This window comes from Tachypleus tridentatus, chromosome 12 (assembly GCF_004210375.1).
Source record: "Tachypleus tridentatus isolate NWPU-2018 chromosome 12, ASM421037v1, whole genome shotgun sequence".
Taxonomy (NCBI): domain Eukaryota; kingdom Metazoa; phylum Arthropoda; class Merostomata; order Xiphosura; family Limulidae; genus Tachypleus; species Tachypleus tridentatus.
In genome coordinates, this window is record NC_134836.1 from 73,248,727 (window position 1) to 73,265,117 (window position 16,391).

The 16,391-nt window shown below is 31.2% G+C and overlaps 1 protein-coding gene across 3 annotated transcripts; it reads right to left on the reverse strand.

Moving 5' to 3' along the window:
* Window positions 1-215: 215 nt before the first annotated feature.
* Window positions 216-16,029, reverse strand: LOC143233596 (14-3-3 protein zeta-like). 3 transcript variants are annotated; one of them, XM_076469972.1, is made up of 6 exons: window positions 15,895-16,029; window positions 15,203-15,513; window positions 9,168-9,291; window positions 8,071-8,234; window positions 7,109-7,204; window positions 216-1,576 (listed from the first exon to the last, which is right to left on the reverse strand). In XM_076469972.1, exons 2-6 carry the CDS (start codon window positions 15,494-15,496, stop codon window positions 1,517-1,519), a joined length of 738 nt encoding a protein of 245 aa, XP_076326087.1. In that variant the 5' UTR covers window positions 15,497-15,513; window positions 15,895-16,029; the 3' UTR covers window positions 216-1,516. The 3 variants fall into 3 exon arrangements, with proteins under 3 accessions (XP_076326087.1, XP_076326089.1, XP_076326088.1); XM_076469974.1 differs by having other exon boundaries at window positions 15,842-15,947; XM_076469973.1 differs by having other exon boundaries at window positions 15,606-15,916.
* Between the last annotated feature and the right edge of the window lie 362 nt (window positions 16,030-16,391).

Consider the following 16,391-nt stretch of genomic DNA (forward strand, 5'->3'; position numbering starts at 1 on the left):
AACATCTTTATTTAACAACAGTATAGTTTCTCTTAGTTCAAGATTATGTGGTGTATTTTATAATAAATTATGACGTATGATGCGTAAAAATGTAATAATAGCCTGAAGATTAATTTGTCCACGTAATAAATCTTTTCTCACAAGTCCATTGGTTTCTTTTACACACGTGTACACCACTTCGTTAAATATTCTACACAAGACAGTCAACAAGAACGTTTTGTTTTAAAGGATCAGTTAAATTTTATTACACGACCAAAGTTTATCAGAAAAATACAAGACTTACATTGTCGAAATTTGGGATTTCACATAATTAAATCTGCAGTAAACTAGATTCACATTAGTTTTACTTTTCCTTCTCCAATAGAAGTACTTAATGATTTGTACAATTAATTGCAAAGCCTTGGCGTGTATTTCCTAGTAACCGGTTAGTCTACGTGACAACATTAATTAATAAAACAATGAAGACTTCACCAGGTGTTTCAGAAGGTATGAATGAAACAGCTTCTGCTACAAACTTTCAAACTCCTCAATTCCACTTACTGCCAGGCAAACTTCTCTATTATTACATTGAATTGTTACTTTTTAAACTTAAGCTCAAAATACAATGAATCATAGAGGTTTCGGAGATTATTTATAGAAGGGTGGTGTGGTGGAAATCGGGTAGGTCATGTTAGGCATGACACTGGAAGTTGTCCAATTTGGCAAAAAAGTTATATCGAGTGTGGAACACTTGCAGTAACGTGTCTGAAGTATGAATGTTAACAAAATGTTTACTTAATGCCGAAGTATTCAGTGCGTTTCTTACTAGAGAAAGTGACGTCAGATTTTATGTGAAACTTATGTCCGAATAGTGTTTACCGACAATTAACAACAAACATTTCACACATTTCTGCTTGTCAACATACCCTTCAAGAACGTTAATTTGCTAATAATACCAGTTATGTTATTTCAGATACTTCATAACACCCTGACGAAAGCTAGGCCCTAAATAAACAATTCGTACATAGTTTCAGGTTTCAGCTGTACAGATGACTATTCATGACTGAAAGTCATAACACCGAAAACACAATAGTTGGTTTTCTTTTAGAAATTGCATTTACTGTTCTACTTAAGTGATAACAGCAATACATTTATTATCCCTCCCCCCAATATCAAACAATTTCCGTGAATTGAAAGTCTGATAATTATATATCCTGCAAGTTTGTTCTCAATTATACTTGACAATTGAAGCTGGGGAATTACACTTTAGACCACAATGTATAAAGCTGAATACATGAAAAACCAGCGATGAAGTAGGGCAAACTGGCTGGCACAGTTTTATTATATACTGACTATACGTCAGCTTGTATTGCAATTTGAACAAGCTAAACGAACACAAACTTCAAAAAATCCTGTAAGATTGATTATTTGGGTTTAACCAGATTCTTTTTAGTTTCGTAACTTCTAATGACTATGGTAGTGTTTCATGATACAATTGTTTTTGGAGATTGCAACAGGAAGAAGGGAATGCACAATATTAGTTTTCTTGAGTTTCTGTTGCCTCCTCTCCATCACCTTGAGTATCAGACGTCCATAACTGGAAAGAAAGTGGAAAATTAACTATCAAATTAGATTAATAAAAATATGTGAGGATTTGATTACAAACTAAGAAGAGAAACAATTAAATCACTACTTCCTTTACCAACGTGTTTAGGTTCTAGTACAATCGATAAGTTTCACGTGAATGGTCAAAAGAAATCCATAGTAAAAATGAATAAACGTGATGGAGAAAAATGGATAATTTTTGGATTACCTGTACAGGAATTAATTTATATGACAATTGAAACTAAAATCATCACAGGCTTGTGTAATCACTAAATAGAAATTAATATTCCATTCATAAAATTAATGGTTAGAATGTACATTTCTTGTTGACATGTTCTATTGTATACCTTGTTTTTAAGTAGCAACACAGAATAAATATCTTTAGTTACTTGTCTAATGATGTTCAGATTTAAAAGGAAACTACAATACAAAAAATGTCAGGAAAGAACAGAAGATACAATCAAAAACAACTGAATAACATGAAATAAGTAGTCACAAGTATGACTATCTCTGAATAAACTGAGGATACTAAACTGAGTATCCTAGCTACTATTAGTTGGATCTCACTACTTCTTGTGCTCCAATAAATTACTAGAACCAGTTGCATTTGTCTGGTTTTACATATCCTGATAAACAATTTACCCAAGGAAAATGCCAGGAGAGCTACTTTAAACCCTTTTTTAGCCAGTTAATATACATCAATCTCTCAACTGACAATTGATTCTGAAATAGTTAACTTTCTGTACCCATAATATTTTGTTGACCTGCCTTCAGTTAATTAAAATTCAACTCACTTTCTATATGACCAGTTATTATCAGTGTTGATTAAGAGACTGACATCAAAACAATTTCTTATTTTAGCTTTTTACATCAAAGTTTCAATTTTGATGGAAATGTTTCAAAAAAATGCTCAACCTTCAATTAACACATCTGCACTGGAGTTTTCCTCAATATAGTCTAATCAAACAGAAACAAAAGATGTGTAATTGCAAACAAAAATATAAACTTTGATCCTCACACATTGATTTCCAGGATACCAGTAATTCTGTCAAACCTTCCAGCCTTCTATGTACTTCAAGACAATTAGGTAAAGTGTACATTATTGATGGATATGCTTATAACCAATACAAAGGCAATCTTTATAGGTATAACAATGTTTTATTTTTGGCAGTGAAAGAGTCCTGAAGGAGTGATTAACCCTATCACTACAGGTCATGGATCAAACGCCATGTCATACAGTATTTGTGGTTCACATTAGAAATGTTACTGAATGACTTCTTTTATGAATATAATAATGTCAATAAGTTTGGTATGAAATTGCATAAAATTGAAATTTTAGTATGACCCAGTAATTAATTTTGTAATTTAAAAGTAAAAATAAATCCTTTTATACGTGACACATGTTGAATACAGCATTTGCTGAAGTATCTAACTAAATGTACTGAATCAGTGGCCCTGACAACCTATCTCTATTTTTGAAAACACCTAATTCTGTCTACAATTCATGAATAACTAATAAAAAGCTCAGAATGTTCCCTTAGTGGCTTTCTCGGACATTTTCCAAGGATTATGAAGTTAATTCAATCTTTGTTATGTGACTAATTTTGTAAACCTGCTTGAAATTTCATATTTATTAAACCCAAGTACAGGTTATTTAATAAAGTTGTAACTGTAATTTATGATTTCTTTGTTATTTTAGGTGTGTGTGTGTGTGTGTGTGTGTGTGTGTAAAACCTAAGAAAAATTTCTATTTCACATCCTCAATGTGAAAAATTCTATGAGGTTTAGCAACCTATGGCAAGCAGCAAATGAGTACTAAAGGTCATAACTAGATGATATAATTGTTTGCTGTAATTTTAAAATGTAAAACAGTAAAGTAAGTTTGAGAACTAATGTGTTCTTAACAGGAAGATGACCGAGGAAGGTCGAAACATTGTCCTCTCCTTATCAGTAAGTGTAAATACCATACCAGCCATTCCGAGATACAATTTTAACTTCTATATTGTTAGCCAGAAATGACTAGAAGGTAAAAATAATAAATACGCATAAATGGATACTGTTACAAATTTGAAGCTATTTATAGTAAACATATTTGTGTTATAATTTATTGTCACTGTAGAACAAAAAAGCATAATTTATATCTATTTCCTTTTTTTTTTTTTTAATGGTGGTTAAGAGGTCATTCAAATTGATGGACCCCAGTACAGAGTTGAGGTAGTGAAAATAAAATAAAGTCTTAGTGAAAACAAACATATGAAAATGTATTTAAGAGGTTTTAGAGATTACACAAATGATACGAGATTTTTGGGGTAAAGAAACAGACTTAAAATATTTAAAAACAATTTCACTAAAATATTTCTTTCCTGTACAAAACACTTGCAATGTTTATACATGTAAAAATGGCTGGTATGGGTTTTTACATATATATCTACAAGTGGGTTTTCTGGTCATCACAGAGTTGTAATGTTTACTAAAGTATACTACATTTTGTGAACGTACACATACTGTGTTAAAATTTATAGCATGGGTACTCAATACATGCAAATGTTTTAAGAAAAAACACTGCTCTGAACAGTAGAAGAATATATCTATTTGTAGCTCAATTAGAAAGTGAGATAAATTGGTAATATTGAGACATCCTAGTGACAACGTTAACATGTTTTTAATATGCATATTTTAGTTTGACAATGAATTCAAGATAAAAATTAAAGGGCAATAGTGAGTTCAATGTTAGCATAATTCACAGTGAACAAGAAACTTTCCACCATAAAAGCCTAATAATAAAATTATAAAAAAAAAGAAAGATGTGAAAAGGTTAATAGTTGAATCTGTTAAGCAATTTCAAAAATCTCAAATCAATTATATATTCAAAAGAAAACAAGTACCGTTTGCTTTGTCATAAATTTATATTTCATTTCACTATACATAGACAACTGTGCCACATTTCAAATTAGGATAAAGAAGAAGAGATAATTAACAAGTTTTACTTTAAACAACACCTTGCTATTAAGAGGTTCTAAAGTTTATGCAATTGAAATACAAAAACGTTGAAACCAAGTACTCTTATCATATTTTACTCCAAAGACTTTCTGTAAATTCATACAAACCTTTAGTACAATTACTTACCCATATCTGATTCTTTGTGTACAAGCTTCTAATTCTTGTCAAATTTATACTTTCACCTGAGTACTTAGTCCACCTTAATTATATAATTATCACTAACTAGACAGCAAAGAAATATTTAGTAAACTGATGTTGCTATGGGTGTTCATAAGTTGTACATGTAGCTGACTGGCAAGGAGCCAGTTGATTGTAGTATTACGCCAGTAACTAAGAGGTACCAGTTAGAATTACTGTTTCATCTAGTTGTATTATAAATACTTAGGCTAGTTGTGAATAACTGTAAAAGTTATTGATGGTAAAAAGAAAGCTGGCTGGAAAAAAACAAAACAAACCATTAATTTATTTTAATAATACAATTCCTAATTTAGTAGTATATGAAGGAATAAGTGTGAGGTGTCCACAAAAAAACATAATAACCAACTAAGGATTTTACCTACACAAAATTCCAGTACCCAAGAAACACCTTGATGTTACAACCTGATTCATTTGTGATTTATTAAACCAAAAGAGCCAGAAATTAATACTTGGTTAACAAGTATGTTTTATCAGAATCTACCCCATGTCGCTAGACATCCAGTAGAAAATAGAATGTATCATAGAAGTAGTACAGCCCTTGGCAAATTACCAGTCATTTTTGACAACACCAAGAACAAACTGGTTTTAGAAAATCAGAAAGAAAGAAAAACCATGTTAATTTCTCTACATGTTACAGTTCTTAATAGTTATTTAATAAAAATTTTGTTGACTTGTGGTTACTCCAGTTCAGATCAGGTCACTTGTGTCTACTATACAGAATTGCATGTGCAGGATTTTTTTTTTAACCAACTTAGGTAATAACGTATTTGTTTTATTATTGCACAGTATGGTGCCAAAACACGAGTACTGCACATAAAAACACCAATACAACTGGTATTAATGCCACTATGACTAAGAAAGGTGTGTACAAGTCCTTCAAATCTAACAATATAAAAACAGTATACATCAGTTACATGTATTACGTATTAAGAAAATAAAGAAAAACCTTACTGCACTGCTACATGAAAGTCCATGTAACTGCAGGGCTGTCTTTATAGTGTACACTTAGACCATAAACTATTCTCATTCATGTTCTAACCACAAATCTTGCTTGTGTTACAAAACTAAGTAATTATTCAGTACTTAAGGAACCTTAAAAACAAACTGGAAATAGATTACCTGAACATTGCACCGAGAAATAGAAACTGATGTCATTAATGCATTTGAAGAACTTAAAAATATACAGTATGCACCATTAAGAAACCAAAAATGTTAACTGCCACCAGTCACATACTGTCTGAATCTACTGCTTTATGAGAAACGATACATTTTATGGCAGAATTCAACAGATCAATAATGTTAGACCACAACAAAATCAAGACCACATTTACAAACATTTCCTGTTCATAAGATGTCTACTTTTTTGTACTTATCACCCTACATCTTTCATCACACATCTGGGATGTTTGCAATCTACTTTCCTTCCTCTAGTTCTCTTGGCTAATTCTTTCATTACAGATACAATTTTCAGCATCATGACAAACTCCACTATCTCTGCAAGTGTAGTTCACTGATAATTAACAAATGTGATCAAAATACTCTTCCTAAGATACTAACATCAGTTTTCTATTACACAGTACTGCCACTGATTAGACTGTTCAGGACTGTGTTATATATTGAATGATGCAGTAATTACCCCAGGCTACTTAATTTTTAATATCAAGTTAATGCAAGCTGGAAATTGAGTCTTAGAGACAAAAAAAGAAAAAAAAAAGTTAAAAATTAAACCAAATAAATTTACACAAGAAATTCGTTTTTTTTTCAAATTCCACGATTTTTAAAGATATGATGCAACTCATTAATTTCAGTTTTAAGCCCTGCACAGTTTGATGTATGATGCAGGGATATTAATAGTGGCTATAAAACTGTTGTAGATATGAAAGGGATTTTGAGATGAATCACCAGTTTAACACAACAGAAAAGTAAACTGACAACCTAGGTTACTCAATAACTCCTACTACCATGATGCTTTCAAAGTTTGTTTTTAGCAAAACTGTCTACTTGTATGACACTTGTCTTCAATAAAACTTGCATAATTAAATCACTACAATGAAATAGTAGTAACAACTAGATGTGACATTGTAAAACCATGTCATACTGAACCATTCCGAGCCCATATTTGCTTTTTGATCTTTATGGTTTTCAAACAGTGAATAAAGTTTGCAAATTGGAAGTTCTATTTCTCGAGGTTTATGCATACATGAGAATAAGTAACTTTTTCTAAAGAGCATAAAACAGTCTGAACAAGATTTCTTGACAACAAGCTAATGGAAGCTAAACCAAACAGAAATAAGACTGTTAAAGTACAAAATCTGTTTTCACTTACCGTGAGGTTATCTCTGAGGAGTTGCATTATAAGTGTACTATCCTTATATGAATCTTCATTCAATGTGTCTAGTTCTGCAATGGCATCATCAAATGCCTGGAAACAATGAAAGATGCACAGGAAGAAAACTCAGTTAATACACCAAATTTGTATTCAGTTAGGGCAAGGAATATAAAATTCCTTTAGAAAATAGTCCTAAATTACCTGTATTATAGATTTAATCATTATAATTAATGACAAAAACCTAAGCTCTTCATTGAAAAGAAATATAGCAAAGTTAATATAATGTGAAAATTTATGACATTAAAACTATGGAAAAATAAGTCACAAGTGCAAACTAAATCAATCTTTTTATTATTATTAAATTACTACTAATAATAATGATTAAAGCCAACAATAGGAAATTAAAACCTATGGTTAAAAATATACAGTTATTATTTATAAAAGTTTTTTCAGTATTCATAGTTGAGGTATTAAATTATTATTAAATAAAATGTCTTAGGTCAGTGCTTCCTAAAAACTTTTTCAGCTCAACACTTTAAATGTACCAAAGTTTAAGATACAAGTCCATAAGGTAGGCCTAGTGGCAATCTCCTAAATAAGGCAGGCAGAAATTGATATACTAAGTATGAAGGAGAAAAGAAAATCAGTTTTAAAAACCAATAATAAACGTTTATGCAAACGTTCTGTAGCACATGGAAGATCCTTCAATAACAACTGTGCTGTGGCATACAGTTTGCAAAGTGCCATCTTAGGTAACAAAAATTACACAGACATTCTGTGTTACCAAGAGTACCAGTAAGAATGAGATTTCTAGTTTCAGGAAGACCTAAGGCATATAATGTGTGTGTTTTGGTAACCTGGGAGAGAACAACGTGTACACTTTAAAGTACTTTACCTCAAAGTTTTTCTAATATTACTTCAAGAATCCAAATTCAGTATTATACTGTCAATAGTTTTACCTGTTTGGCTAATTGACAGGCCTTGTCTGGAGAATTTAGTATCTCGTAATAGAAAACAGAGAAATTCAATGCCAGACCCAGCCGAATTGGATGTGTAGGCTGCATTTTGGATTTACTTATGTCAAATGCCTCTTGGTAAGCTTTCTGGGATTCATCTACAACACCTAATTAAAAAAAAAACAAAAAAAAAACATTTATCTGACCAATAAGTCAAGAAGCTTAGACTATAGTAGCAATTTGAACATGTCCTGTTTTTTGAAAGCAGAAATACTTTAGCATCACACTTTGAAAGGCAACCTGGACACAGCTGCTTGCTACTCTAAGAAATGTGGAATCTGGTGTAATATTTCATTAAAAAAAATGTATTTTAACAAAAACAAAGCTATATACTGAACAGAGGTACAAGTGGTGGTGGTTTTTACTTATCAGAACATCAACATTCACCTTTCAAATGTGAATAATCTAAAACAAAAAAAGAAATAGTTCAATTCAATACAGAATAAAATTGTAATATTGGATTGGGCAGAATATATTTTTGTGAACTGTGAATTAATAAACATGCCATGTAGAAGCAGATACTGGTTCAAGTATCACAAACTATGATGTGGCTATCACAACAGACTTTAATTTCATAAATCACTATGTTGCTGTTTGGTTTGATAAAAACGTAATTGACAAATATTTAACTTCTTTGACCTTTGGGTGTTCTAAATGAATTTATCCCGTACTGTCATAACTTTTTCTCAGTGCGACACTGGGACACTTGCACGCCCTTGAATTTCCAGCCTTAGTACTGCACGTGCATAAATCAATGCTCAATAGCACAAATAGTGGATTTTGATGTTGAAAAATTATTAATAAAAGGTCAAGCTCTAAACTTCATTATTTAATGGATAATTGACACTTTTGGAAAAAACACTTAAAATTTAATTATGCACTCAAAGAGTTAAGATGAGATTGTATTTCCAAAGTAACTAGACATGTACGTTCTATAAAAACATTTAGCACGGCTCAGCCTTCACAGTGTAACTTGTTGTCTTCAGGTAGAGAGAAATAAAAGGTCCATTACAAAATTGTGACTAGTGTTGAAGACTTACTGTTTTTTTGTTCACCTGTTGCAACTTCGGCAAGATACCTGTAGTAATCACCCTTCATTTTCAAGTAAAACACCTTACTTTCTGCATTACTTGCTTTTGGGATCAAATACTTGTCTAGTAGACCCTGAAAGAAAGTTATAATTAGAAGATGTTTGAAAGATCAGTGTGCAAAATACAGGTCTACTCTTCATGAAATAATTTTACTATTAATTCTTACCTAAGGAACCATGTCATACCTACAATAAAACTAAAACAATTGAAATATATGCTCTAATGAATATATTTATTTTAGAGATAAGAACAGACAATGACAACACTCATTAAACCTCCTAAAAGTTCAAACAAAACTATTTAACAATTAGTACATTTTACTTAATCAGGTAGTCTTATCACAAATTAATTCTAACAAAAGTTAATCAAATCTAAGTTTCCAAATACCTAATCTTAAACTTAACTGACATCATCAGTTGAGGAATGTCGAAAGACTTATTATAGTTGATCTACAAGTATGTCAAACCTTAAGAAAGCTATTTCTGTGCACCATGTAACTGAATACCTCATTTAATGTTTTTAAATGGGTATTGATACTTGTACAACCCTAAATATGACCATAAGAAGTCTAGAAATTGTAGGATGTAAAACATTCTTGTGCTCATAAAAAGTCAACTTACTGGTATATTCTAAAATTGCTCATTACTATTATTTCCTAGGTTTTTTGTTTTTTTTTAAATAAGTAAACTGAAATATTTACCATGTCTGTTGCCATAAAAATCATTCTTGTGAAAAACACTACAATGTAATAGATTCATCTATACAAGAAAACTGTTTACTTATTAACAAAGTAGTGCTTCAACTCACTTTTTAACCTTTTTCACTTATGCTTGGAAGTCCTTATAAACTTAACCTACTACATGAAATCCTGAAAAGAAAAAGTTCTACCACTATAAACATACAAAATAATGGAAGATTGTTCTAGACAGTTTTCTCTGTTTAGCATGTTCAAAGTATAAAATATGATACATTTCTCATGCAGAAAATATGTTTAATTCTTTGACAATTTTTAAACAAGTTTACTAACTCATGCTTGTATTATTCATAACACTTTCAAAGTTGCTGTTTTTTTAATTTATTTTCTATAGATCAACAAAGATTAAAGACTTATTCAATCAAAACCATAAATTTCAAGAATAGCATTCTAACATGAGGTAAAAATATGATTTAAAACACAGAATAACTGTTTAGTTCTTATAAGCATGAGTTATGCTACAAAGAAGTGAATTAGCCAATTATATCCTACTCAATCTCAATTAGAGGATTACAGGTATTTTGTACAACTAAGTTAAGATTTTATTTTCTGAATCTATTTTAATATTAAACATTTATTATTTTCAGTTTACACTTAATATTTCTAAACTAATTTTTGTCAGCTTTCCTTCAAAACTACCTTAAGTTTCCTTCATCCGACACTTCTATAGCCAACTTCAAAAAGTCGAACAGCCCATAAGAAAAAAAGTCTACCCAAAGAGTACTACTTTCCTATCCTGCCAAAAGTTATAATTGTGTCAACCTATTCCTACCATTAAGCACAGAATGAAACACCAACACTATCAAAACACCTCAGTAATATCTTCTCCAACTCAAGAGAAAATCTCAGAGATCTTAAAACTCTTAAGTTGACAAAAATTCTGCCCCAGGTATCATCCTAGCAGCCCTCTTGTGAACCATTCCAAACAATTCAATGTTCTTCTCAAGGTAAGGAGCCCAAGACTAAACACTACATGTTGCCTACCCAGTGACCTATACAATGGAATTATAGATGTTTTATGACTTATGTTCAATACTTATACAAATATCCAAGAAATCTAATGCCCTCACCACTAACAACAGCACACTGCTTGCTTGACATAAGAAATTGACCAACCAAACACCATGGTCAGTTTCTTCCATAATGCTGTTAAAGTAATCTCAATTCAAATTATACTTGCATTCACTATGGCTAAAAGCCATCTTAACATTTGTTGATGATGAGAAACCTGTTTGAAATTAAAAGGTAATCTCAAAACAGCTGGTATGGATATCAACACTTTTACTAATAAGCAAAGAACAATATTTTCATATTTCTAGGTCATCTTCAGGTCGAAACATTGTTCTTTGCTTATTAATAAAAGTGTTAATACTCATACCAACCATTCTGAGATACATTTATCTTAACATTTATCCACCAATCACCAAGTAATGTAAATTGTTTTGTAAAACAGCAGTGCCCCTCCTGATATGAAGCAAAGTTAAGCAATTTATTAAACATTCCTTCATCCATGAAAAAGGTTCTTCAACATGGTCAATTTCTCACAGATAATTCTGTCTCAATCAAAAGCTTAGTTTTGCTTTAGTGATTTCTCTATTGTCAAACTGTTATATTTTTACAGAACTAAGAAAAAAAGGTTTTATATTCTAAATATAACAATATATAAACAGATTCAATAAACAGTAACTTTACTTACCTTACAAAATTCTTATCAGTTGGTTGAGTCTTTACAATAAATCCTCAGAAATTCTGGAGCTAATAGTTAATTGTTAGTCTTAACTGAATACAGAAAAGCAACTGATTCTGACAAAATATTCCCAACATGTATAAGGAATACAAAAAGACCATTCAGCTCATTATACATTCCTTATTCTAGAAATAGGTATAATCTTTCTTTAGTCCAGCATACATTTAGGTTTTACACTTTCTATACCTAGCCAACAAATGTTTCAAATAAGTAAAACAGCACACACAACAAATAATTTTTAAACTTGTCAAGTTTATAATTTATCCAGACAAAAAAACACAAAGAAATCCATATCTAGACTTCCATAGCTTAAACCTGTTACCAATAATATTTAAATTCTAATTTTCTATCTTTTCACCCTGCTGCACAGACAACTTACTGGAAGGTAAACCTACTACCCCTGAGTGTGAAGGTTGTTTTTATAACATTTTTAATTTTCCAAACTGACAATTCACAGGAAGATGTCTAAACTTCCAACTCTTTTGAATACCCAAATCAATTATCAAAACAAAGCCTCACTTTACAGATTACTTTAAATCTGGAATAAGGAAATTTAAACTTCCTTAGAAATGTCCTTCTAATAAAGGTACCACAGTTGCACAAAATTATGCATGACAATACCTTAACAACATTGATGCAACTAAAATGTACAACTTACCAAATACTCTTAATATGATTATTAAAGTCACAAACTACATATAACACTTATAATTTACTTGTTTCAACATAAAATTTGAATCTTGTGGTCTGACATATTTTCATATATTAAACAGTTGAGTGGAACCTACTTAAGAAGCACACAGTTGGTTACAATCAAAAGTAATGTTAATATGACCTTGTGATACAAAGCTGAAACTAGCCAAGAAATTTTTTCAAATTAAAGGGTAAAAAAGGAGAGATTTAATAATGATACTTTGTAGAACGTAACCTAATATTTGTTACTACTAACCACTGAACTATCATGGGGTGTAAAGTAAATCTAAATTGGACATATGATATTAACTTTCATCTAGTTGTGCTTTAGCTTAAAAAATATTAACACATGATAAGACTAGACAAACATTTTCAGATCTAAAAGCCAGGTGTGCATAACCCTACTTTACCACTGTTTGTCTTGGGAAATGATGACTATGTATATTTATTTACTTTCACATCAATGAGCAAATATTAAGGATTAACAACCATCTGATAGTATTGGTTGAACTAAGTGCTGGCTCTGTACGAGTCAACACACACTAACTTTTTAAACTGAGAGAAAAAAGAACAAGATAATGCAAAATTAGTAAGTTGTGAAACCATAGTAACTCATTCCTGAAAAAAATGTTGAACCCGCCATTAAAATCCTAGAAACAAAGTTCACTTTAGGATTCAAAGAACGCAAAAATAGTTCTTGACTTTTAATTTAAAAGCTGAAAACTGTTCTAGATTTGAGTTCAATTTAACAAAGACCCACGCATAAATAAAATGGGAGAAAATACTAGAAACCAAGATGAAATGAGCAGTTGCCAAAGCTACCTGGTGCTTAGGATTTATCGAAGCCAGATGTAAGCTACTAAAGAAATGCCACTATTTTTAAAATGATATTTGCATGACTCGAGCGAATAAATATCATGATTTTCAATCTTCTAATTTTACTAACATTATTAGACAATACAGTGAAAAGGATGTATATTTTAGAGTTCAGACCTTTATCCATGAATATTGGTGTTACTACAAATACTTCTATTGGCATTACAGATAACTGTGGTACAGTTTTTAGAAAGGCCACTCAATGTCATTTCATATGCTCAGTATCAATGCTATCTTAAAAATACTGCAGTTAAACATGATGACTTGATTTTTTTGTTTGGTAAAATACATTTAAATGAGTAAGGAATTATGGTGCTCAATATCCAGAAATATAAAACACATTCTTGAATTTTCCATTATAACCTCAGTTCAATAAGTCAGCTATAAAAATTAAAGTTTTACTAGAATTATAAAAACTTTCTGGGCATTTTATACAAACAAACAAACACTTTGACCTTTCTAGCCAGTGCAGGTTTGACCTAAAAATCTACCAAGCATACTTACTTGTTTTTCCATACACAGTTACTTACAGGTCACTAAAATTTTGTACAATAGGTTAATTCTTTGGTACTAAAAAATTAACTATGATGAATTTCTTTAATAGTATATCTCATTAGCACAGACTAATTAACATAAGTTTATATTAAAATATTTGTAACAACCAAGTTTTAAACCTTCAGATCCACCAGACTCAAGCAGTTACCTTTTCACAGAATATTAAATATTTTAAAAGTTTTTCCCCTATTCAAACAATGTTGACTATTCAACAAATTTTTTAATTTGTTAAGTAACTTTGCAAAGCATTTTTTATTATTTCATCAACTGATAATACCTTTTACAAGCTATGACATTTAAAGTTTATAAAAATCTAACTAATCTGGTTAACATTCCATGTCTAGCTTCCTTGTTCAATTTAACTAAGTTACACTTAAAACTTAAGTGTCATCTTTTACATTTACTTCATATTTCAATGGTCTTTACTCACTCAAAGCTAACAAGGCCTACATAAAAAAAAAGTAAAATATCTAAAAGAAGGAATATGCCTCTAAGCCTCAAACTTGACTTCTATGTTAGAGCTAGTAAACTGTAGGTAATATAAAAGATACTAGGTTTCCATCATAATACTTTGAAGAGCAAAATGGCTAAACTGTGAAATTAATTTCTATAGTCATGGGGAATTAAAGATATGATCCATTTGTATAAAGGTGCAAAAAAGCAAAAGCAGTAACTTTCTATTAATGCTTAACAAAAACTGATTATGAAAATTTCAATTATATGAATTGTGAGGCCTAATTTTTTTAAAAACAAAACTAGACACTAAAAGAAGCAGATAATGAGGGGTTTTAGTTCTGACTAATAAAGAACATTTAAGACCATGGAAATATAAACATAGTCTATATCTTTTGAAAAGGTCAAGGCCTGAGACATTTTAAGCCTAACGCTATACTTCTACTGTTAGCATGAATGAATTTTGTTATTCTTGTAAACATCATGCTCAATTCATATTTTTTAACGCGTAATTATAAAGGAAGGCAGATAATAAACTAAACCTACAACTAACCTTTAAATTAACCTAGTCAAATACTGAAACTGGACCATCACTCATAAAATGTGGAAATTTTGTGGCAAAATACAAACCATGTATTCTCGGGTTCATCATATTAGGTCATGGATAGTCCATTACAAAGGTTATTAAGAAGATTACTAAATTCATGTGCCGTCAAATTAACTTTTGGCTTCATTTGGCATGACAATGACAGGTGTTAACTAATATTCCTCCGCCCTATCTAAATTTGTTTCGTACTGTCGTTAAACAAGTCCTAATTTAGTCATAACTCTTTGAACTTAGTATTTGCCGCTATTACTATCATCTTCAAGTTTCAACTTTATATAAATGTTAACTGCTGTTCTTACCAAAACGTCGTAACATATCTCTCTTAATTCTTTTTCGACTTTTTCACGATACTCTTTGGCCATCTGTTGCTTTTTTTCGCTTCCTTCCGTCTTTTGTTCTATACTTGAAATCACTCTCCAAGAGCTTCGTCTGGCTCCTACGACATTTTTATAGGCAACGGAAAGCAAATTCCTCTCTTCATTGCTTAGTTCCACGCCCGTTTCTGTGACCTGTTTCATTGCCGCTGCCATATCATCGTACCTTTCCGCCTGTTCGGCAAGTTTGGCTCGTTGAACAAGTTCGTCTTTATCCATAGTGTAGTTTTAAGAAACTGCAATAAAATATATACATTTGAATATCTTACTTCATTTTATACAAGCTAACACTTATTCCAATACAGTATTGACTAGCTTAATAATTTACCTTACGTCCTGAAACTTTACTAGTTAGGGTACGACGTTCTAAATAGCACTTCCCACTAGTACTACCCTGCAAAAGGTCTAGACTCAAGATCAGAATGAAACGTTACAAATCAAAATGGCGAATTTCAAGCTTAAGAAATACGTCCGCAACCTTGAAAGTTGAAGTTATTGCGTAATTTAATCCCATGACAAACGCCGAATGTAAACAGTATTAATTCTTATATATTCAATACTTACTTTTTAATACATTTGCTTAATCACGACATAAAAAATGTATACAAATTATTTACCAAACACCGTAGTTTTCGCTATGGATATAGATACCCAGTCGACGAATAGGCCTACCTTCTTGATAAATTTGCGGGGCTACAAAAGTGATCACAGAAAGTATGACGTCACTGTTGCCTAGAGACCGAGAACGCGTTGCTGAGTGCAACTTATTTCTAAGTATCATATATAAGTAAATATTTTTGAAACAAGTTTTCTAGCACGTTTTGTGTTATATTTTTCGTAACATATGAATATATTAAACGGATAGTATTTCGAACACTGCTATTATTATTATTATTCAGCTTGTCCCCCAGGTGGGTCAGGGAAATTCCGACGTTCGATTAGCAGCAGAAGAAAGAACGCATATTGCCCATGGTGTGGCATTAGGCTAAACCAACTATAATCTGTTACTCAACTTGGGATTCTTAATTTATTATTTATTAATTTACCTTTCACTATGGCCCGGCATGGCCAAGCGTGTTAAGGCGTGCGACTCGTAATCTGAGGGGTGTTATAA

Coding starts and splice junctions, on each gene's coding strand:
- LOC143233596 (XM_076469972.1), bottom strand. CDS start 15,496: ATGGATAAAGACGAACTTGTTCAACGAGCCAAACTTGCCGAACAGGCG. Junction 8,235..9,167: donor AACAGGTGAACAAAAAAACA/GTAAGTCTTCAA, acceptor TTTTTTAATTAG/GTGTTGTAGATGAATCCCAG. Junction 1,577..7,108: donor TCCTCAGAGATAACCTCACG/GTAAGTGAAAAC, acceptor CTTTCTTTCCAG/TTATGGACGTCTGATACTCA.